The sequence below is a fragment of the Denticeps clupeoides genome, chromosome 6 (assembly GCF_900700375.1).
Source record: "Denticeps clupeoides chromosome 6, fDenClu1.1, whole genome shotgun sequence".
Classification (NCBI taxonomy): Eukaryota; Metazoa; Chordata; class Actinopteri; order Clupeiformes; family Denticipitidae; genus Denticeps; species Denticeps clupeoides.
The window spans coordinates 23977663-24000596 of record NC_041712.1 but is presented as its reverse complement, the minus strand read 5'-3'; the positions used below and the strand labels follow the sequence as shown (position 1 = coordinate 24000596).

Genomic DNA, 22934 nt, shown 5'->3' with positions numbered 1-22934 from the left:
AAATAAGGTTTCACACAGACCCCCGCATAGTGCAATCATAAAAGAAAAATATATAAACTGAAGCCTAAATACTATACAGGTTTTCTCCATAGGTGAAAAGTAAAACTGGACATAACTTGTAAGTGGATAGGGGCAGTGGTGGCCTAGTGGTTAAGGAAGCGGCCCCGTAATCAGAAGGTTGCCGGTTCGAATCCCGATCCGCCAAGGTGCCACTGAGCAAAGCACCGTCCCCACACACTGCTCCCCGGGCGCCTGTCATGGCTGCCCACTGCTCACCAAGGGTGACGGGTTAAATGCAGAGGACACATTTCACTGTGTGTGCTGTGCTGCTGTGTATCACATGTGACAATCACTTCACTTTTATTTATTTATTTATCATAAGCATCTTAACCAGACGATTATTAATATGAGTGAAGGGATTTCTCAGCATGGGAGCTCTTTCCCCCATCACCATGAAGTGCTTTGAGAGACTTGTCATGGCACAGGTGAAAAGCAACCTCCCTCACTCACTGGACCCTCTGCAGTTTGCTTATCGCACAAACAGGTCAACTGAGGACGCGATATCCACTGCACTTCACCTTTCCCTCTCACACTTGGACAATAAAGACTCTTATGTTAGATTGCTGTTCATAGAGTTTAGTTCAGCATTCAACACCATCATCCCCCGGAGACTGTGTGTGAAACTGAGCGAGCTGGGACTGAGTACCTCGCTCTGTAATTGGATACTGGATGTCCTGTCAGAGAGACCTCAGTCCGTCCGAATCGGCGAGAACGTTTCCAGCACCATCAAGCTGAGTGCCGGAGCTCCTCAGGGCTGCGTTCTCAGTCCACTTCTGTTCACACTCCTGACTCACGACTGCACCGCCCTGCACAGCTCGAACCACATCATCAAATTCGCCGACGACACGACCGTGGTGGGGCTCATCAGCAACAACGATGAGTCGGCTTACAGAGATGAGGTACAGCAGCTGGCCGCCCGGTGCAGTGAGAACAACCTGTCGCTGAATGTGGACAAAAGCATCCACGGCTCCACGGTTGAGACTGTAAAAGACACCAAGTTCCTGGGAGTCCACATCTCAGACGATCTCACTTGGACCACCAACATCACCTCCATTACCAAAAAGGCCCAGCAGCGTCTCCACTTTCTGAGACGGCTGAAGCGAGCCAACCTGCCCCCTCCCACCCTTTTACAGGGGCACCATGGACAGTGTCCTGACCAGCTGCATCTCCGCCTGGTTCGGTAACAGCACTGTTGCCGATATCAGGCAGCTTCAAAGGATCATCATAGCAGCTGGTAACATCATCGGAGCGTCTCTTCCGCCGCTGCAGGACATCTTCTATAAGCGCTGCATCAGAAGAGCCTCCTGCATCGTGCTCGACCCCTCACACCCATCACATGGACTTTTTACACTCCTCCCATCCGACAGACGCTACCGCAGCATCAGGTCTCGATCATCCAGGATGCGTGATAGCTTCTTCCCACAAGCCATCAGGCTCCTGAACACACTACCTGCTCTCATACTTCCCCCCCACACACACACTCGCACTGCGGACTAGCTCTGTTGCACCTCTGCACTTTATACCTCATTGCTGCAAATATGCACACGCTGCTATACGGACTACCTCTTCTTGTTGCACTGAAACCAATAACTGTACTACCACTACTGTTGTTTATTTGCACAGGCTAAACATGTATATACCACTGGTCACTTTTTAACACTTAATTTTTAGCTAAAATGTATATTCTGTATCCTATTTATTTATATATTGTATTTCATGTGACGCATCTGTTTTCTGTTTTTTTGTTGTCTACTTTTATGTTGCACTGTGTAAACTGGAGCCACGTCTTCTCGTCTCTCTGTATATCTGCACAATATATAGAAGAGATGACAATAAAGGTTACTTGAACTTGAACTTGAACTTGAACTGTGTATCACGAGTGACAATCACTTCACTTTCACATATGTTGGATATTTCAAACAGGACACACGAGACAAACGTGCAAAAAGAGCAGAGATGTGGCAATATCCGGTGCATAAGGCTGGAAGTCGAGTTTTACAGTGTTCTGTGATGGCGGTGCATTGAGAGCTCGGACTGCTCTTGCCGTGTCTGGCAGCTACAGTTCTGATGCTGCGGAACCGTCTGCCAGACGGTAAGAGGGAGAACGGGGCGTGTGAGGGGTGGTTCATTATGTTCCGAGCTCGATGGATGAGGTGTTTCTCGTAGAGCTGGGAGATGGGTCCGCTACTTTTAACCATTACCATAGGGGTGGTAGTAGCCTATGAACCAGAAGACCCAGGTTCAAATCCCGCTTACTACGATTGTGTCCCTGAGCAAGACACTTAACCCTGAGTGTCTCCAGGGGGGGACTGTCCCTGTAACTACTGATTGTAAGTCACTCTGGATAAGGGCGTCTGGTAAATGTCGTAAATGTATTTAAATTAGCCACAAATGAAGGCACTTTGTTCAGTTTTTGTCAGGGAGGAACTGGCGATGAGGCTGGACCTGACAGAGGCTCGAGTGCAGGTCAGAGGTCATCAGCGGTTACAATGTTTCAGTTCATATTTATTGCTTGCATAAAACATCAAAGCCCGGTATTACTGTTGATAAATGTTGTAAATGTAAATGGTGAGCAGTGGCGGACGGTACCTTGTTCAGTGTGGGGACGGTACCTTGCTCAGTGGCACCTTGGAGGTTCAGGATCTCATCCAATTTGAACATTCCAATTATGGGTGTTTCCTTACCCACTAGAGGCCACCACTGCCCCACACATAATCATAAGTTTAGAAAAATTACACTAAACTTAAACAAACCTATGAAAAAAAAAAAGTAGAAATATGCAATGTGAAAATTCAATGCCTATATGTGTCTAGCAAATGAAAGGCAATATTTCTTACATAATGAAGTATTATGAATCAGAAGACCCAGGTTCAAATCCCACTTACTACCATTGTGTCCCTGAGCAAGACACTTATCCCTGAGTATCTCCGGGGAGGGGACTGTCCCTGTAACTACTGATTGTAAGTCGCTATGGATAAGAGCGTCTAATAAATGCTGTAAATGTTTCATGAAAAAGATGAGATTCTGCGATACACGCTCAGATAAATCAATATGTGATCAGTGTTTGCCATGCAGGTTTTGTTATGTTTACAAATGTGAATGATATTTGATAAGCAGTAGTTTTGTTTTCACTGGCTTGAGGATTGCTGCATTGCACTGTAGATTTTGTTATTTTGTTTTTTGGTATTTTGTTTAAGGCATTAATCATCCTTAGATCGGTAAATTTGATTTAAAAAAAAGCATTTTGTGTACAAAGTGATCTGGAAAGTGATTAATCACAAAATCGATTACAACCACTCAAAACTGATACAACATGAATTGTCGTGATTAGTTGCACTCACGCTCTTTTTACTAATATGACATTTGACGGGTTTGCAGAATTACAGAAGGTTGTTTTCAGCGAGAAGTGTTTTTTAAAAAAAAAAGAGGCGAAAAGAGGGGGCACCCGGATTTGAACCGGGGACCTCTTGATCTGCAGTCAAATGCTCTACCACTGAGCTATACCCCCACATGCCGCTGCAGGCCCAGCCGGCCGCTACTTAGCGCGTCATGCGCGTTGGAGGGGCGTGTACATCGATGACGCGTATTTAACGCGACGTCCGGTATTTATTTGCTTTACTTTATTTTATCCAAAGCGACTAACAAGAGGAAGGCATCAGCAATTCTCGTTCGACTTCTATAGAATTTTGAGTTTACAAACTAAGAGCCCTTTTTATATTTCTATATTTTTTTTCCTGAACCTCTATTTAGGATCACAAATTACAAGGCGCATTTCACATTTTGAGGAATGTCATCAGAACATTATAAACTGAGCACAGATAGTACAAAATAGTACAACCTATAGCACCATAACAAAACGAAAAACAACAACAAAAGATTAGATCAAAAATATAGCTTAATATGAAAAACGAAAGCACCGATCGTTGTCACTTATAAGAGGACTTCCAATTTTTTAAATAAGTTGTCTATATATTGGTATAATGTTTGGGCTTATTTCATTTTAAAAATGGGGGTGATTTTTAGAAATCGAGAGTGTTGCCAGAAGAATTAAGTTATCATTACGGTATTCTGATTCTTCGTCTCCAACCCTTATTATCTCAAAGCTCAAAGGTGGAATTGATTTTTTATACATTATCCCGTTTTGAAAATCATTCCAAAAAACATGTGTGGCATTGCAAACAAAAAAAAGAGGTGTTTCAATATTAGAATTACAGAAAACACAGAAATTGTCAGTTGTACCAAATTTCTTTTGCAAAAGATCATTACAGAGATAAATGTCACACATAATTTTTAAATGGAGTTCTTTAGCTTTCTGTGGTATTGGAAAAGAGAGGTGTTTAGTGCTAATTTTCTTTAAAGAGATGCGACGCCCGGTGTTTATATATCCGCGTCGGCGGGGCGTGTACATCCATGTCGCGTATTTAACGCGACATCCGGGGTTTGTATAGTCGCGTCCGACGGTGAACCGGAAGTATTTAGCCGTCGTCCCGTTTGGCTGTCCGGTTTCGACGCAGGGTGACTAGGCAGAGATGGTGAGTTAAAAGAGGCGCCTTCGAGTAGTAGCCGCGGTGACGTCTGTCCGGAGCTCAGCTCGTTTTTATTTCCACGGGCTGCCGGTAGCTGGTGTGCTAGCGCCGTGTGATCTCTTTAAAACGACGTTTGCTTTATTGGTCCGCAGCTGGCTTATCCGCGACTGGCGTTGCTGGGTTCGTTTCGCTCTTCTGCGCTCGGCTGTCCTGCTCCGTGCGCTTCTTATGTCGCCCTGAACGCGAGGCGCGCGTTGTGCTGCGTCACTCCGCGTTACTTTCTCTTTCGGGCGGACGTTAGCGCGCCAGCTAACGCGGCTCATTAACGCGGAACTTCCGTAACGTCCGCGCTGCTCGTCCTGGGCAGGGCGCATGCTGGACGAAGCCGCGGGGTCCAACCGGCGCGGTGGCGCAGTGGGTAGCGCGTCGGCCTTCTGCTCCTTTAAAGGTTGTGGGTTCGAGTCCCACCAGACCACTGGGCGCAGGTTATAGTGCGTAAAACCAGAACCTTATGGGATCTTCGTGTGCCGCTGAGCACATTTTCGGTTTACGTTTTGTGTGCAGTTATGAAAATGAGATGATTTAACATTTAATACAAGTTCCTCGAGCCTGTATTGTCCTGCAGTGGCTAGAAATGGCGATTATGTGTAAAGAGTGCTTTGGTCATTCTGCTTCACCATTCAGAGAGCGGCAGCACAGTCAGGTCTGGAAATTGTCCCCTTATGACGTCATAAGGGGGAAAGGTTCCCTCATGTTTCTACGGCTTCCTCTCATGCGAGGAGGCCGCTCTCCTTGTCCCGCCTGTCTTACATTAGCATTTAAAGCTAAAGACACCAAAACGGTGTGTCCTCTGCTTCTCATTGTGGGACTGGAATCATAATAGGGGCCCTTGAAACGTTGCGTTACATTCATCCTCATCCAGAGCGCCTTCAACGTGCGTTGGGATGCTGTTCTGCGTAACTTAAATCTATAGAATGCAAGCAGGTAAACAAGGCAAATTAAGAACGACCCGTGTTGTTTACTCCCCAGAATACCAGAGGTCTGAGGTCCCAGCTGAAGGACAGTGTCCCAGTGACAGGACTTTGTCCTCAAGCAGGAACCTATGGTGTCCCCGACACGCTACGCAGAGGGTAGGTTCTCCTCAAGCCTGCACGCATTTTTCTTCATTAAAACTCATTAATCTGTAAGACACAACGTCTGTAGTTTTAATGTATGTTGTCTGTACATATAAAATGCATTATACTGTTTAAATATAAAGATGGAGGGTTTTTTTTGTTTTACCATGGTTACAGATTCTCCAGTGTGAAAAATGAACTGCTCCCCAGTCATCCGCTTGAGCTCTCTGAGAAGAATGTGAGTACGCCTGCAACCCCACGTGACCTGTATTTATACATTTTGCAGATCAAAAGCAAGGGTCTAGCCGGCAAACTTTAACAGAACATCTTACACTATATTAGCTCTTAACATTGGCTCACGAGTCGAATGTATTAACCAACCGTTTCTGTCAAACTCAACAGTTCCGTCTGAACCAGGACAAGATGAACTTCTCCACCCTCAGAAACATTCAGGGCCTGCATGCTCCGCTCAAGCTGCAGATGGAATACCGAGCAGCGAGACAGGTTGGCCGGGCCTATTAAGCTAACGAAAACACGAAAACAAGCGATACTGCAAGCACTGCACACGGACATGAACAATATAGCGACACCCCCTCCGTCCACGGACTCCTCCCGGTGACCGAGCGGGAAGCTGACATGCAGTAATATGTTACATTTACGTTTCAAGTTGAGTCACATGTCGGTCCTGCCGCTGAAAATTGTCCAGGGACCGTGGTCAACAAATGTCTTTGAATGATGAAAATGAAACCGAACACCTTGTGTCCCCCGGCCAGATCCAGCGCCTGCCGTTCCTCCAGAGTTCCAACTTGGCCCTGGACACGTTGCGCGGCAGCGACGACACCATCGGCTTCGAGGACGTCCTCAACGGTAAGACGGGGGGCTTTGAGCGGGACATTATTTCATAATGTTGTCAGTTTCTGTTGAATAAGCGTGTGTCTTTTTCTCTCCCCCCTTCTTTGTTCAGATCCGGAACTAAGCGAGATGATGGGCGATCCGCACGTCATGGTGGAGTATAAGTTGGGTGTGCTGTGAATTCCTGGACCTCTGTATCCAGCTCCTCGTTCGATTTCTAATAAAGCTACTGCTATTCCATGGTGTTACAATGTCTGTCTGGTCTCGCATGGGTTCCGCTTAAGACATCGATAAAATGAATGTTGGCCAAGTTTAAAAAAAAAAAAAAAAAAAAAGGGGAGAGATTCTTCTGTTCAGTCCAGTTTCTCCTCCTGGAAAAAGTCAGCGTTGTTTAGGTGTTCCTGAAACGTTTCGTATTGCTGTGGAAGGAAAAAGAAATTTGCCGTGTTGATTATGCTCAGCATTAAAAACACATTTAATATGCAAAAAAACAAGGGTTCTTACACATTATTACAAAATAAATTGTGCGATTAAGGCAAATTTTCATGACCATGTTCTCTGAAATTTGCGCAAATGTGGGGGGGAACCCAACTAATTGATTCGCCTGTCCTCCTGAGGAATGGACTTTTCCGGGTTTTTAACGAACGTAGGAACCCGCCTTATTGATCCTCCCGCAGAACGGACTTTTCCCAGTTTTAACGACTGTAGGAACCCGCCTTATTGATCCTCCCGCAGAACGGACTTTTTCCGGGTTTTTAACGACCGTAGGAACCCACCTTACTGATCCTCCCACGGAACGGACTTTTTCCGGGTTTTTAACGACCGTAGGAACCCACCTTACTGATCCTCCCACGGAACGGACTTTTTCCGGGTTTTTAACGACCGTAGGAACCCACCTTACTGATCCTCCCGCAGAACGGACTTTTCCGGGTTTTTAACGACCGTAGGAACCCACCTTACTGATCCTCCCGCGGAACGGACTTTTTCCGGGTTTTTAACGACCTTAGGAACCCACCTTACTGATCCTCCCACGGAACGGACTTTTTCCGGGTTTTTAACGACCATAGGAACCCACCTTACTGATCCTCCCACGGAACTGACTTTTTCCGGGTTTTTAACGACCGTAGGAACCCACCTTACTGATCCTCCCGTGGAACGGACTTTTCCGTTTTTTTAACGACCGTAGGAACCCACCTTATCTATCCGCCCGTCCTCCCGCAGAACGGACTTTTCTGGGTTATTAATGAACGTAGGAACCCGCCTTATCGATCCACCCGTCCTCCCGCAGAATGAACTTTTCCGGGTTTTTAACGACCGTAGGAACCCACCTTACTGATCCTCCCGCAGAACGGACTTTTTCCGGGTTTTTAACGACCATAGGAACCCACCTTATCTATCCGCCCGTCCTCCCGCAGAACGGACTTTTCCGGGTTATTAATGAACGTAGGAACCCGCCTTATCGATCCACCCGTCCTCCCGCAGAATGAACTTTTCCGGGTTTTTAACGACCGTAGGAACCCGCGTTATTGATCCTCCCGTGGAACGGACTTTTACGGGTTATTAACGAACGTAGGAACCCGCCTTATCTATCCGCCCGTCCTCCCGCAGAACGGACTTTTACGGGTTATTAACGAACGTAGGAACCCGCCTTATCGATCCTCCCGCGGAACGGACTTTTCCAGGTTTTTAATGACCGTAGGAACCCGCCTTATCGATCCTCCCGCAGAACGAACTTTTCCGAGTTTTAACAACTGTAGGAACCCACCTTATCTATCCGCCCGTCCTCCCGCAGAACGGACTTTTCCGGGTTTTTAACGACCGTAGGAACCCACCTTATCGATCCAGCCGTTCTCCTGCAGAACGGCGAACACCTTCTTGACCGTGTCTTTCACCGGCGGCTCCTCCTCGTCCCGCTCCTTGTTGTCCAGCTTCTTGCTCTGCTCCTCCATGGCCGTTCGGCAGGAGGTGAACAGGTGGTACTTGAAATGTTTCAGGGCGTGGTAGACCTCCGCCCGGCTGGCGCAGACGGAGCCGACGTGGAAGCTCTGGCGGTGGGCAGAAAAGCACGCGTCATCACCTCCGGCGAGAGCTGGAGAAGCCGGCGCCGCAGTTCTGCCGTACCTGAACGTCGTCGGGCATGAACTGGTCCTGCTGCAGCGTGCTGCTGTGGTACAGCTGCCCGGACAGGCGCACCAGGTAGCGGCCGTTGCGGTCCAGCTCGCAGGCCTCGCAGCCGTGCCCTCTGCCCGTCGCGGTGATCCGCACCTCCGGGTAACACTCCACCCTCTCCTGGACGGGCAGATCAGAACGAGGCCGTGAGGCCGTGAACATCGCGGGCGCGAGGAGGAGAAAAATAAAACCACGCGGCCGTCCTGCCTTAAAGCGCTCCTTCCACCGGCTCCTCTGCTTCAGGTTCTCCAGGCGAGGCAGCACCAGGCGCTCGTCGAAGTAGTGCAGCGAGGACTTCATCTCCTCGGCGTAGCGCTTGGTGCGCTCGCCACCTGCGGATCGATCGAGGAGGACAATCAGCGTCCAGAAATTCACAGAGATCCTTCTACTCGCGGTCGGGCAAAACCACCTACTGTAGAGGGACTTCAGGAAGTTGTCGTCCAGAGCGTTGATCAGCAAGGCCTTCACCACCACGTGGAAGTGTGTGAGCTGGGATCCCGTGATGACTGCGGGCGAGACGCGCAAAATTACTTACGCTCCATCCCCATAACCAGGGCCAGTGGGGGCCTAGCGGTTAAGGAAGCGGCCCCGTAATCTGAAGGTTTCCGGTTCGAATCCCGACCCGCCAAGGTGCCACTGAGCAAAGCACCGTCCCCACACACTGCTCCCCGGGCGCCTGTCATGGCTGCCCACTGCTCACTCAGGGTGATGGGTTAAATGCAGAGGACAAATTTCACTGTGTGCACCGTGTGCTGTGCTGCTGTGTATCACATGTGACAATCACTTCACTTTCACTTTTTAACCAATCAGAACTGATCTTCAGAAGAGGCAGCGCAGACTTACACTCTGGAGGCAGCTGGGACAGAACATCCTGGGCGGGTCCCTCTTCACCTTCCTCCTTCCCTTTCTGGTCATTGTCGTCCACAATGAAGTCTTTCAGGCTGTCGCTGTCGTTCAAACGCTCCTCCTCGCTGCTGCGCACCACGGACGGGCCATCGTCTTCCTCGCCGCCATCGTCGTCCTCACTGTCCTTCTCTTGGTTCTCTTTGGCATCCGGTTTGGGTTCATCTTCATCCTGGACGTCTTCAGTTTTGTCAGACCCCTATGAAACAATATAATATAAGATAAAGCGACCGTCTGTTTTAAATGTACATTGTCACGATAGAAAGTGCACAGTACAAGATAAGTGTAATATAAAAAGTTAATTATAGAAATAAATCTGGAAACAACTTATGGAGGCCAAAGTTTGGTGTTTTCTTTATTTTCATGACCATTTACGTTGGTAGATTCTCACTGACGGGATTAAAACTATGAATGAACACATGTGGAGTTCTGTACTTAACAAAAAGTGGAGACCTGACCTCCTCAGTCACCGGACCTGAACCCAATCCAGATGGTTTGGGGTGAGCTGGACCCCAACAAGTGCTAAACACCTCTGGGAACTCCTTCAAGACTGTTGGAGAAGCATTTCAGGTGACGACCTCTTGAAGCTCATCGAGAGAATGCCAAGAGTGTGCAAAGCAGGAATCAGAGCAAAGAAACTAGAATATAAAACATGTTTTCACTTATTTCACCTTTTTTTGTTAAGTACAGAACTCCACATGTGGTCATTCATAGTTTTCATGCCTTCAGTGAGAATCTACCAACGTAAATGGTCATGAAAATAAAGTAAACACATCGAATAATAGGTGTCCAAACTTTTGGCCTGTACTGTATATATAAATGTATGTATATTGAACCACGGTGAGTGTACGTGTGTGTGTGTGTGTATATGTGTGCTCAGCCTCAATATAAGAAGAATATTAAAAATTAATATATTCTACGGGAGACCTGCGGCTTCCTCCGGACCGGGCGCCGGCCGGCCCCCGACTTCCTCCGCCGGGACAGCTCCAGCAGCTTGTCCCGCCGCTCCTTGCGCTTCGCCTGCGCGTCCCGCTTGCGCTCCGCGGCCTCCGCCTCCGCGTCCGAGTCGGACGGCCGCTGCTCCAGCCGCAGGCGCTTCCTCTGCGCGGCCTTGCGGACGGGCGGGCTGTCGGAGCCGCTGCTGGAGCTGTCGTCCAGGGCCGCGGCGCCGGCGGAGGAGCGCTTGCGGCGCGTCCTGGCGGCCACGCGGCCGTCGCTGTCGCTGCTGCCCGCGGCGGAGCTCGTCCGCTTGCGGGCCCCGTCGTCGGAGCTCTCCGAGCCGCTGGAGTCGCTCTGGAAGTCGCTCTCGGAGCTGACGCTGGTCGTGCTGGCCAGGGACTCCTCGTCCGTGTCGTCGAGGAACGGCTGGCGCGTCTTGAACCTGTCGACGCGCTTCGGCGCGGTCACGTACTTCCTGCGCTTCCCCCAGTTCTTAAACATGGCGGGCCGATCGGACGGGACGACGGGGACCAGAAAGGACGACGAAGAACTCCTCACGCCGCGCACGGGTGACGCACGTTGTGGTCTTTTGGCTCCGGGCGGTGACACTTCCGTCAACGCGCCACGCCCATTTTTACCTTTTCCCGCCACGCGCCTCGGCGCCACCTGCTGGCCCGGAGTCGCCGTCACCTGCGGCCCAGGTGACAAGAGTTTTTTATTTAGATGCTTTTATGAATTCAAGTTGCGTGTGTTGTGGATTTTCTGAACTTTGTGACATACATATGAGTTAAATACAGGCTAATTATTCTATTATTATGCTAATTAACTTATTTGCTACAAATATTTCTGTATAAGCATTGAAGTAGTTTGCACACCTTCGCCCTACTCGTTACATATAATTTATGTTTAAAAAAACATAAATTTGTAGTATTTGTTTATATTTGCATATTTGTAATATTGAGGTCAACAGCAGTCGCACAAGCATTTCACTGCATATCGTACCGTGTGTGACTGTGTATGTGACAAATAAAATCAGAATTTGTATTTATTAATGACTTATATTATATAATGACTTATATTGTTGTATAAAAGACATTGTCTCTTTTTTTTCTAGGGACAGAACCTGGATTCTCAACCCTGCCCCATCTCACTCAAATCCTGTCCCTTGTCATCACTGCATATTTATGTCCTGTTATTATCAAGTCCCCTGGAGACAAGGAGGTTCGTCAAGTTGAAAGATGAGATTGTTCATTTTCTCCCCGTCCCTCATGGATGCGTCAGCCTCACGTCTACGTGATGTTTATTCATTTTTAGGTATGAGGCGTGTAGATTATACATTTCTCATCCGGACGTGTGCGTTTCTCTGTTTGTGGGTCATAAAAAAAGCGAAGCCGGACTTGACAAGGACTCGTCAATACTCCGCATTTCCGCGAGGGGGCGCCAGGTTCAAACAGAAAATGGTTTATTGCTTTTTGATAAACGATAAAGTCACTCCCTACCATTGGTAAACAATTAATCCTTCCGAATTATCATTAAAGGAAGCGTTTTATTACAATTCGAATAAGAAGGAACGGTATTTGCGCGGCCGTTTGCTCAGTGTAGGTCCGGACCGGTTCTGGACCAGATGATGATGGCGCCGTCCGCGCCGCCGGACAGCAGGTAGTCCTCTCTGTGGTCGAACGTGACGCTTTGCACGGCGTCCTCGTGGCCCAGCAGACTGGACACCTGCAGGGTCGCCAGCCGCACCAGTTTGACGGCGCCGTCGTTGCTGGCCACCGCCAGGCTCTCGCCCGACGGGCCGAAGGCCAGCTGGTTGCCGGGGTGTGGCCCGGTGTCCACGGTCGCCACGGCGGACGCCTTCCTGGCGTCCCACAGCATGACCGTGCCGTAGGAGTCGCAGGATGCGATGACGTCGCCGCGGGCGCTGAAGGCCGCGTGGTTGCAGGAGTGCCGGTGGCCGTAGAAGGTCTGGGCGCAGCGGGCGGCGCGCGCGTCCCACAGGGACACGGTCTTGTCGGCGGAGCAGGTGAGGACGGTGTTGGAGGACGGCAGGAAGGCCACGCTGTTGACGGAGTCCGCGTGGCCGCGGAGGGTGGCGCGGCAGCGCTGGCTGTTCAGGTCCCACACCTTGGCCGTGTTGTCCATGGAGCAGGACGCCAGGAAGTCCCCGCCCGAGTGGAAGGAGCAGCCCCACGTGGCGTGGGCGTGGCCCTCGAAGGTGAGGACGCAGCGGCCGCGGACGAGGTCCCAGACCTTCACCGTGGCGTCGCCGCCGGTGGTGGCCAGGGCGCCGCCGCCGGGGTGGAAGCAGCAGCCGGACAGCCAGTCGGCGTGTCCCTGTCCCGTCAGGACCATCTCTCCCGCCGGCACGCCCCACAGGCGCCACAGCCGGTCGTCGCCGGAGGACGCCGCCACCATCTTGCGCGGGTGGAGCGCCAGGCCGCTGACGGCCGCGCCGTGGGCCTGCAGGGAGTTGGCGATGGAGAAGGCCGCCGCCCCGCCCACCTGCACCCGGGGAGGGAGGGGCTTCGTGCGGCTGCAGGCCGGGAACTCCGAGTCTTTCAGATGCCTGAGGGCCTTGTTCTTACCGGGTTCCTTGGTGGGTTCCTTGGTGGGTTCCTTGCCGGGTTCTTTGCCGGGTTCTTTGCCGGGTTCCTTGTCGGGTTCCTTGCCGGTTTCCTTGGTTGGTTCCTTGGTTGGTTCTTTGGTGGGTTCTTTGCCGGGTTCCTTGCCGGGTTCCTTGCCGGTTTCCTTGGCGGGTTCCTTGCCGGGTTCCTTGGTGGGTTCCTTGCCGGGTTCCTTGCCGGGGCCGACTGCGTCTCCGCGGTCCGGACTCTCGGCCCGCGCGGCGCGGTTCAGGGCCCGGTCCCGCTCCAGGCCGACCAGCGCCTTCTGCCTCAGGGAGGCCCGGTGCTTCTCCGCCAGCTGCCGGAGCGCCGGCCCGCACGCGGCGTGCCGCTCCTTCAGCCTCCGGACGTCCTCCGCCAGCCGGCTCTTCTCCTGCGCGGCGCGCCGGTGCTGCAGGCGGTGGAAGTCGCGCTCCTTCTGCAGCTTCAGCACCAGCTCGCCCGCTCTGAGAGCCGCCTGCTTGTAGGCGTCCCGCTCCTTCTCCGCCCGCCGCAGCTGGACCTCCAGCAGCCGGTTGTGGACGTAGGCGTCGGGGACGCAGGCGGTTGGACGCTCCGGCAGCAGGCCCTTCCGCTGCAGCTCGAACCACTCGGTCTGGAAGCAGTCCAGCGTCCTGGCCAGGCCCGTCCGGACCAGGAAGTTGCGGAGGAAGTCGTCGATGGGCTCGGGCGCGTGGGGAGGGGGTGGGCGTGGCGAGGCGCGTGCCCGCGCGTCCCCGTCGGCGCGGCGCTCGAGCGCGTCCAAAGCCGCGTGCAGGTCCTCGTCCCCCGCGGACGCGCTGACGTCATCCTCGGCGGACACCTCCTCGTACTGGAAGCCGTCGTCGGAGTCGGAGTCGGTGAGGGAGACCCTCTCCAGGAAACACGGGCCGTCCGCCGCCATGTCGCCTGTTTACTGGTTGCCATGGTGGCGCACGGCGCGCTGCGCATGCGCACGTTTATCCGGTTTTTATTGGTACAAACGTCCTATCCGTGTACAGTGTACATCTGTAATGTTATAACTGAAATCAAGCAGACAGGAACAGTATTCTAGTAAAGAAATACTACTCTTGTTTTCTTTTTTTTTCTTGTTGGGGTTTTATGATCCAATTTAATGTGTTTTCGTTCGTCACGGCAGCAGAAAACGAATAAAATGATTTAAAAGTTGTGGTGTGAGTACATGTTTGAGGTTGGATATTGAGCTGCACGCACATTTTCTCCGCAGCGGTTGTGCACACGTCAGGTGAGAGAGATGTGTGAGCACGTGGAGCGTTCGGGTGTGTGTAAGTGAGTGTGTGTGTAGACGAAGAAATGTGTGTGTGTGTGCGTGTAGATGTAGATTTGTGTGTGTGTGTGTGTGTGTGTGTAAGTCAGTGTGTGTTGATGTAGATAAGTGTGTTTGAGTGTGTGTGTTAGTGAGTGTGAGGGTGGGTGTGTAAATGTGTGAAGGTGTGTATGTGTGTGTGTAAGTGAGTGAGTGTGTGTGCGTGTGTGAGTGTGTGTGTGTGTAAGAGTGTTTAAATGTGTGTGTAAGTGAGTGTGTAGGTGAGTGTGTGTAAGTGTGAGTGTATGTGTGTGTAAGAGTGTTTGAATGTGTGTGTAAGTGAGTGTGTGTGTGAGTGTATGTGTGTGTAAGAGTGTTTGAATGTGTGTGTAAGTGAGTGTGTGTGTATAAGAGTGTTTGAATGTGTGTGTAAGTGAGTGTGTGTGTGAGTGTATGTGTGTGTAAGAGTGTTTGAATGTGTGTGTAAGTGAGTGTGTGTGTGTATAAGAGTGTTTGAATGTGTGTGTAAGTGAGTGTGTGTGTGAGTGTATGTGTGTGTGTGTGCGTGTGGGGAGGTGGGATGTGGCGCAGTGGAAGCGCTCGTTGGCGCCAGGTCCTCCAGACTCCAGGCTGTTGGTGTAAGTGCGGCGGGATGAGCAGCGCGGGGAAGGACGCGGGTGAGGACGGACCTGTCCCGGTCCCCCTGCTGTCCCCCTACTGCATCGACAGCATCCTGGGTCGCCTGGTGCGCGGGGCTGCAGGAGGTAGGGCGGCTGGAAATGTCACTTTCGAGAAAAAGGAACACTTTTTATTTCTATTATTTCTGATCTATATTTAAATGACAGTGAATGTATTTGCCCTGCCGGGTTGGTTTGTTCTCGGTGTGGATTCTTGAAGGCGGGCGGCCGGCTGGCGCGGAGGAGAAGCTCGGACCCGCGGCCACGGCGGACGACGCGCCGTGCTCGTCCGCGGGAAGCGACGCGGAGGACGGGGCCGCGAAGCGCAAGCAGAGGCGCTACCGGACCACCTTCACCAGCCAGCAGCTGGACGGGCTGGAGAGAACGTTCCAGAAGACGCACTACCCGGACGTGCAGACCAGGTACAGATTCTACATTTTTATGGGGTGGTAGAAGCCTAGTGGGGTACTCGCCTGTGAACCAAAAGACCCAGGTTCGAACCCCACTTACTACCATGGTGTCCCTGAGCAAGACGCTTAACCCTGAGTGTCTCCAGGGGGGGACTGTCCCTGTAACTACTAATTGTAAATCGCTCTAGATAAGGGCGTCTGGTAAATGTATTTAAATTAGCCACAAATGAAGTCGCTTTGTTCGGTTTTTTTTAGGGAGGAACTGGCGATGAGGCTGGACCTGACAGAGGCTCGAGTGCAGGTCAGAGGTCATCATTTTTTGGCCAAATGTATTACTTTATATATTTTTTTGCCTATTATATTTTATATTTTACTTTATATTTTATTACGTAATACATCAAAGCCCGGTATTACTGCTGCTTATTAAAGAACAAATAAAGAAAGTCCTCGTTTCTTCTACTGTTGGAGGTCTGGTTCCAGAACAGACGAGCAAAATGGCGCAAGCTGGAGAAGAGCGGAGCCCAGTGTCATGATCACCTGGGCCTGACTTTCCCAGCAGGCCTTGCTGCGTTGCACCCCGCGAGCCACTACCTGGCCGGGACTCCGTTCCCCTCCTACCCCCCGGAGCCCGGCTCCATCAGCCTGGGCTGCTTCCTGGGAGCGGCCATGTGCAGACACCCCGCCTTCCTGGCTCCGACCTTCGGACGGTGAGTCCCGGCAGAACACGCTGCTCCCTCCTTGTCCCTCCTTGTCCCTCCTTGTCCCTCCTTGTCCCTCCTTGTCCCTCCTTGTCCCTCCATCTGAAGTGCGCATGCTCGTTCCTCCCCAGGCTCCTGGCCGCCTCCATCTCCCCCTCCGGCTCTCCTCCCGCCGACCTCCGGGCCTCCAGCATCGCGGCGCTGCGGCTCCGGGCCAAGGAGCACTCGGCCCAGCTGACACGCCCCCGGAGCAGAGCCCCGCCCAGCTGAGCGCTCGTCCCAGCTGACACGCCCCCGGACCAGTGCTCCGCCCAGCTAAGCGCTTCGGCCCATTTGACACGCCCCAGGAGCAGCGCCCCGCCCAGATTATACGACCCCCAGAACAGAGCCCCGCCCACGGATGGATTATAATCTCAGAAGGACCCGACCACTGACGATAGTCTGATGAATGTCTGATGAATGTCTTTTTATTCTTTAACATGTTGTAGAAGATGGAGAAAATGAAAACAGGAAAATACGTCAGACGCGACATGTAGGAATAATAGATTCATTAAAAACTGTGTATGTGACAAACGATGGGAATACACACTACAATGACACGTGGCTTTTAATATTTTACATGAACGTGAAATATTTTATACAGGACAGAGGAATATAAAAAAAACTGTGTTGCTCAGTTAAAACGTTTGAAGCGTTTGATACGCTTATAATAAAGGTAAGTGGCAGGTAATGTGGTTTTTAAAAATCATCTTTTCGTCTTAAAAATCATTTTAATAAGCGCCGATAAATAACGGGTTACTGCAGACTAGCGAACACCGAAAACCAGTCCGATATATTTGTTTAAATCATTTAAAAACATTAATAGTATTTAAAAAATAATAATTAATGCATTGGAGGCTCACACGAAGCTAAATAATTATTTCAAAACCGTGGAAAGGTTTTGTAAAACATATTTTTTTACGAATTGGTATGGAGCGAGATTCCGATTCGGATGTCGCTCCTTTCGTTTGGCTTCGTTCGGAAAATTTCGGGACAATTCCTCTTCTCTTTATTAACCCCCCTTTTTTTTTATTTCGGCTTCCCGCCACGTTAAAAGAAGGTGGCGGGAAGCGGTCCGCTCCGGCGGGCTGCTCAAATCCGCTTTCTAGAATTAAAACTCTTTGTTTACTTTCATATAAATCGAATCCACTGCAACTGCAACTATATTAATAATTGTGTTAAAACAATATTCTAAAAGGTGTGTAAATTCCTTAGTGGGCGGGGCGGGTGGCCTTCCCGCGCTTCCCGTCCCAGCAGGAGAAAAGTGACTGCGATCAGCGGAACCGTCAGAACATCTGGATTTTCTCCTGATCAGGCCTTCGGGTAAAGCCCCTTCCCCAGGACCAGACATGGTTCTACCAGGTTCCACGCAGCCACAGGCAGCCGATAAACGTCTCATTAATAAACACAGTGTGGGATCTGGGTTGGAAACGTCCATCCCACGTTCTGGTCCTCTTCATTATCTGCTATTTCATGTATTCATCTGTATAAAACAGCACCATCTTGCCTGAAGGCGAGCAGCACAGAGAAGTCGTCCAGGAGAAACCACGACGAAGGTCCGAAAGCAGGCGGCGTTTAAGCATGTGGAGGGAATTTGTGGTTCCGCCCGCACCACAATGGGATTACTTTGGCCGATTACGTGAGAAACGGCACACTTCAAGGTTATTACGCCGTACGGACCGTCCCACACTGGTCAATTTAACACAATTTAAAAAAAAATACATTTCGGAAGTAAAATCTGTGGCCAGCATCGGAAAACGTATCATATTGATTTCACGGTCACCCGGTGTCTCCGTTTGACTGAGAAAAAGCGGTGGCATCATGAGTAAGACAGAAGTGCAGTTTAAAAACACAAATGACGTAACAATTTACGATTCCCAATCGATCACTGGGTCAGGGTGGTAGTAGCCTAGCGGGTAACACACTCGCCTATGAGCCAGAAGACCCAGGTTCAAATCCCACTTACTACCATCGAGTCCCTGAGCAAGACACTTAACCCTGAGTGTCTCCAGGGGGGGACTGTCCCTGTAACTACTGACTGTAAGTCGCTCTGGATAAGGGCGTCTGGTAAATGCCGTAAATGTAAATGTCTCCAGTCATGTGCGTGTTACTTTCACTCCTGTTTACGTACAGAGCAGATGCTGACGTGGCCGACTGGGACGAGAAAAGTGGGGGAAAAAACAATTACCCAAGTACGCCAGTCAATTACATAGAGACGATCTAACCAATCAGCTGCAGTGATTTCTGTTGTTCCATCTCCCCCCACCCAGCATACTACAGCATGCCATTAGCCTCCATGGAGAAGAACCGGTGAAACGGTTTGATCTTGGCTCTGTGGCGTCAGTCGGGGAACAAACACACACTGCCTTCAGATGCCTTCAGATTATATATATTAAAGGCAGGAGTTAGGGTGTCCCTCATTTTGGGTTGAAAAATTAATGATAATTACCAGTGGTTTGAGCAATTACTGGTAATATAAATTCCCAGGTTGGGATGGAAGGTGACTCATTTGCAGTGACAGTGATGATAAAGGCCCAGAGACCTCGCTTTCTTAAAGGCTGCGTTTCACATCACAATTCCACGGAGAATATCGGCAGGCAACCACAGTACTGCTGCTGTGCGCCCTGCATTTGCCGTGGTGACCCGTGACAACGTCGCTGGGGTGCTGATGACCAGAGGATCATATGATGTTATGACGTGTGTTGTGTAAACATACGAATGTGTGTGTGTGTGTGTGTGTGTGTTTGAACCGTTGGTATTGAGGGATCTGGACAGGTGGATGACGGGGATCTGAAATAATAGCACTAATCTAAGGCATTCAAACTGAGATGCAGAACCCTGTCATCCCCTGTGTGTTTCTCGCTCCCTCACACACACACACACACACACACACACACACACACACACACACTCCCATTTCTTTTGGTACGTAGGCCAAGGACACGCTAATGCTATTTCAGAGGGACATTAATCACAGGAATATATTAAAATATACTGGTATGACTGTTGGATCCCGGTTTCTGAGCGCCCCCCCGCCCGGGCCTGTTTAATATGTTGCTGTGCTAGCACGTTAGCTCAGTGTAACGGAGCATGCTACGTGCTTGTTAGCCTTACAGGCTGTCGGCACATGTGATTAATGAGCCGTTTTTACCTTCCTGGGCAAATTCATTAATTTAATTTACAACCATAACCTCCCATTTACGTGTTGTCCTGCGAGCCAGTCTGTCTCGGTCTGTCAGTAATGGCCGCTTTCGTAGCGTGATTTCTGCAGGAATACTGAAGAGGACACGATGACTGATGCCACAGCTCCTCTCCTGTGATGAACAAGGAGAGGAAGGCCTGCCGACCCGCTCTAATGAGGTTTTGTGGCTTTGTTTGCCGTGTGGCGTCAGGCTCGTGGCTCATTAACCTCTGACCCGTGTGCATTTGGCAGGACGGGCAGCTGAAGGACTGGAAACAGAGGGGTCGCTTTGGAATGCTGAAAGACAATCAGGTTGACCATGGCCTAGGAATACTCCCCATGGGTGACGGGTCTAAGCTTCACGCACATGGCGACAGATGCCGCCACGGCCAATCAGCATGGCGAGTGTCGGCACCGCCGTGCTCCTTTCCTCCGTGCACGCGGACTTCGCTTGTTTTGCGCAGAGTTACAGGACAGTTGGGCACCCTCCTTCCCCTCGGACCCCACCACGGCCTCCATGACACATGGACGCCACGGCATGCTTGAGCAATGTGGTAATGGAACCCTAAACATTCTGCGCGCCCACAAATCCCTGGAAATCCCTCTTTCATTTTAATGACGCCACCCAACAGCGCTTCAGTGCCTGCACCGGCGTTCTAGCCGCGCCGCCGCCGTAAATCAACACCCCACGCCCCCACGTGACAGGGGTCCAGCTCCAACACCAACGCAAATCCAGAAACATTCCAAATCTTTTCATATTCTTCTAATTGTAATATTGCCAGTTAATTTTCAAATAGGATGGATTGCACAGGTCTGCCCATGTTCTCCTGGTAAGTAAGTAAGTGAAGTGATTGTCACATGTGATACACAGCAGCACAGCACACAGTGCACACAGTGAAATTTGTCCTGTGCATTTAACCCATCACCCTGAGTGAGCAGTGGGCAGCCATGACAGGCGCCCGGGGAGCAGTGTGTGGGGACGGTGCTTTGCTCAGTGACACCTTGGCAGATCGGGATTCGAACCGGCAACCTTCTGATTACGGGGCCTCTTCCTTAACCGCTAGGCCACCACTGCCTATGGTATGGTGTCACTGAACATTTAAAAACACGAAATCCCTCATTTTAATGTATTTTCAGACCTGCTGACATTGGCGTGTAATATGTAATCACATTCACGTATAGCATTTCATTAAAAAGCTACATTAAAAAAGCTTACAATGGCAGTCACTTGAACTGACGTGAGGCGTGCTGATCCATCACGTCCATTCTCAGAGCCGGTCTCTGCTCACTGCTCTGCCAGGGGTTTCCATTCGTTCATGGAAGAAAGACACACTCCATGCTTCAGCAATTCCATCACTGGAGAGGCTTCTAAGAACACATGCCCCAACGTACAAACTATTTTCCAGGATCATCCACTGGATGCGACGGACAGATGGAGCTAAAAGGTGCTCGCATATGTATTTCACGCACCATTACGTGTTCTTCCTGGAAACCCAAAGGACACGTTTTGCAGTTCTGAACAACTGGGATCGCATCCTCCCGGAGTCTAGGCGAGAACAAGGTGGCAGGAACGTGTTGGGAAACGTTCTCCATTTCCACCCAAACAGCCACCTCTCAGGTTAATGTCCAGGATGAGTTACAACTGCAGAATGTCTGACAGATAAACAGGTTATCGGGCTAATATAACTCTGGGGAGTCTGGCCAACAATACAAAGGTCAGAAAGGTCACAAGACCACTTGACCACATAGCAATGTGTTCCATTAGGATGTGTCTCAGTATGTTATTATGCTATACTATGATGAGATTCAGTTCTCCTGGTCCCATGTTCTCCATGTTCTGAACGGGAAGCATGAACCCCATTCTTCAAAAAGGTCTTACCTACCAGTCCATCAGTGACCCAGGAGGGGTCCAGTATGAGGCATCGTCATCCTGGAAATCCCATCAGGACAGAGCCATTCCATTCACACAGCCGATCTAAGGAGGCAAGTGACCCCAAAAAGAGCAAAAGTGACCCACAAAGTATGCTTAATAGGTCAGGTTTTCTATGGTTTGGGGTTTTGCAGGACTACCACATGAACTAGATGTTCACACCAATCGAAAAAAAAAAAAAAAACACTAGAAAGCAGCACATTGTCAGTAATGACGTCCCTCCTTAAAATAAACCCGCCGAGTTAAATGATGCCGTAACTGAAACCTGTAGCCTGGTGAATTAGGCCATGTCACAGGGGGTTGATGCAGTTCTGGGGAAGACCCGATCATTCCCAGAAGGAATTCCGGCGCCCCCCCCCCGAACAGAACACAGGTGCTCCCGGCCCGTCAGCCACCTGCCAAGATGCCGACCAGCCACCAGTTCATTTAGCGAATGCTTTCCCAGAAGGCGGCAGCGGCCCCTCCGCTGTCTGGGGCTAAATGCAGCGCGCCGCAGCGCTGGCAGGTAATTGAGATAATGCGGCCGGCAGCTGCCCCGAGCGTCGGCCGAGCCACGGCGGGCCAGCAGCCAGATGTTCATTCTGACCGGGCCGCGCAGCCACGGGCTTGGACTCCTGAGAGTTTGGCATTCATCACTAATGCTGGATTCCGAGGGAACAATTTAACTCAGCTAGAGAACTGAAGTACGGAAATTGGTAGTAGCCTAGTGGGTAACACACTCGCCTGTGAACCAGAAGGCCCGGGTTCAAATCCCACTTACTACCATTGTGTCCCTGAGCAAGACACTTAACCCTGAGTGTCTCCAGGGGGGGACTGTCCCTGTAACTACTGATTGTAAGTCGCTCTGGATAAGGGCGTCTGGTAAATGCCGTGAATGTAAAAATGTAAATGTGTCTGCTACAACATGGCTTTTGCAGCTGTTTAAAGGTAAAGCTTCTCATGCTGAAGTTTCCGTGTGGTCATTAGTCACAGAAGCCTAATTTTTGATCAATTATGATGATATATCTTCATATCTGTACGAAGATTTATCAGCCACAATCCCCTAACTGTGACATCACAGGAACCCAGAATGTCCCCTCATGACACTGCAATAGATCTCATACAAATTGAACAAACTGTGTCCCTCACAGAACTTTTACAATTTTAGGCACCAAACAGGCACCACCCAGACCTCCACCACCCATCTTCCCGGCGTGAAACTTGATTCCCCGCTCGGGAGCGGTGGGCCGCCTTGTTTTGATTTCCTGTCATCACGCCACCCTCACTATTAAATGAGACGCCGCAGACTTCCCAATCGCTGTGGCTCGTGTTAAAGGTCATCTTTCAACACAACCAACCTCCAACGGTCTTTACTTTAAAAAAAGCTGACGGCTCTGATGCTGCTGTAGCAAAAAAAAAAGAAACAGATTTTATCTTCTAAAGTGTTGGTTTGCAAAAAGAAAACGGTTGGAAACCAGTATAAGCCACAGTAACCAATAGCATTCCAGGGGGTTAAATAATAGACCAGGGGCTTAGCTGCATGGCACGTCCCGTCTGATACATGCATCCCTTACAACACAAGTCCT

At 50.4% G+C, this 22934-nt stretch overlaps 4 protein-coding genes across 5 annotated transcripts; 2 read left to right on the top strand and 2 right to left on the bottom strand.

Annotated features, from left to right (window-relative positions):
• The first annotated feature begins 4491 nt into the window (after positions 1 to 4491).
• Positions 4492 to 6798, top strand: pomp (proteasome maturation protein). The gene is made up of 6 exons (XM_028984861.1): positions 4492 to 4592; positions 5616 to 5716; positions 5879 to 5939; positions 6104 to 6205; positions 6475 to 6568; positions 6666 to 6798. Exons 1-6 carry the CDS (start codon positions 4590 to 4592, stop codon positions 6731 to 6733), a joined length of 429 nt encoding a protein of 142 aa, XP_028840694.1. The 5' UTR covers positions 4492 to 4589; the 3' UTR covers positions 6734 to 6798.
• On the bottom strand, positions 5763 to 11189 carry ccdc82 (coiled-coil domain containing 82). 2 transcript variants are annotated; one of them, XM_028984857.1, is made up of 8 exons: positions 10784 to 11189; positions 10553 to 10615; positions 9566 to 9824; positions 9136 to 9228; positions 8930 to 9054; positions 8675 to 8842; positions 8386 to 8598; positions 5763 to 6972 (listed from the first exon to the last, which is right to left on the bottom strand). In XM_028984857.1, exons 1-8 carry the CDS (start codon positions 11063 to 11065, stop codon positions 6907 to 6909), a joined length of 1269 nt encoding a protein of 422 aa, XP_028840690.1. In that variant the 5' UTR covers positions 11066 to 11189; the 3' UTR covers positions 5763 to 6906. The 2 variants fall into 2 exon arrangements, with proteins under 2 accessions (XP_028840690.1, XP_028840689.1); XM_028984856.1 differs by having other exon boundaries at positions 10553 to 11189.
• A 517-nt stretch (positions 11190 to 11706) lies between these two features.
• spag16 (sperm associated antigen 16) lies at positions 11707 to 14540 on the bottom strand. Its single transcript, XM_028984855.1, has one exon. The coding sequence runs from the start codon at positions 14072 to 14074 to the stop codon at positions 12158 to 12160; it is 1917 nt and encodes a 638-aa protein (XP_028840688.1). The 5' UTR covers positions 14075 to 14540; the 3' UTR covers positions 11707 to 12157.
• Positions 14541 to 14931: 391 nt separating this feature from the next.
• On the top strand, positions 14932 to 16949 carry LOC114793141 (aristaless-related homeobox protein-like). The gene is made up of 5 exons (XM_028984860.1): positions 14932 to 15198; positions 15332 to 15533; positions 15777 to 15822; positions 15990 to 16228; positions 16351 to 16949. Exons 1-5 carry the CDS (start codon positions 15015 to 15017, stop codon positions 16487 to 16489), a joined length of 810 nt encoding a protein of 269 aa, XP_028840693.1. The 5' UTR covers positions 14932 to 15014; the 3' UTR covers positions 16490 to 16949.
• Positions 16950 to 22934: the final 5985 nt, after the last annotated feature.

Bases quoted from the DNA above. Each gene is read 5' to 3' on its own strand.
- pomp (XM_028984861.1), top strand. The intron at 5,717-5,878 runs GTAGGTTCTCCT...CCATGGTTACAG, and splicing joins CCCGACACGCTACGCAGAGG to ATTCTCCAGTGTGAAAAATG. The intron at 5,940-6,103 runs GTGAGTACGCCT...CAAACTCAACAG, and splicing joins TTGAGCTCTCTGAGAAGAAT to TTCCGTCTGAACCAGGACAA.
- spag16 (XM_028984855.1), bottom strand. From the start codon at position 14,074: ATGGCGGCGGACGGCCCGTGTTTCCTGGAGAGGGTCTCCCTCACCGAC.
- ccdc82 (XM_028984856.1), bottom strand. From the start codon at position 11,065: ATGTTTAAGAACTGGGGGAAGCGCAGGAAGTACGTGACCGCGCCGAAG. The intron at 9,055-9,135 runs GTAGGTGGTTTT...ATCGATCCGCAG, and splicing joins CTTCCTGAAGTCCCTCTACA to GTGGCGAGCGCACCAAGCGC. The intron at 8,843-8,929 runs GCAGGACGGCCG...CTGCCCGTCCAG, and splicing joins GGTGGAAGGAGCGCTTTAAG to GAGAGGGTGGAGTGTTACCC.
- LOC114793141 (XM_028984860.1), top strand. From the start codon at position 15,015: ATGTGGCGCAGTGGAAGCGCTCGTTGGCGCCAGGTCCTCCAGACTCCA. The intron at 15,199-15,331 runs GTAGGGCGGCTG...GGATTCTTGAAG, and splicing joins GGTGCGCGGGGCTGCAGGAG to GCGGGCGGCCGGCTGGCGCG. The intron at 15,823-15,989 runs GTCAGAGGTCAT...CTACTGTTGGAG, and splicing joins TGACAGAGGCTCGAGTGCAG to GTCTGGTTCCAGAACAGACG.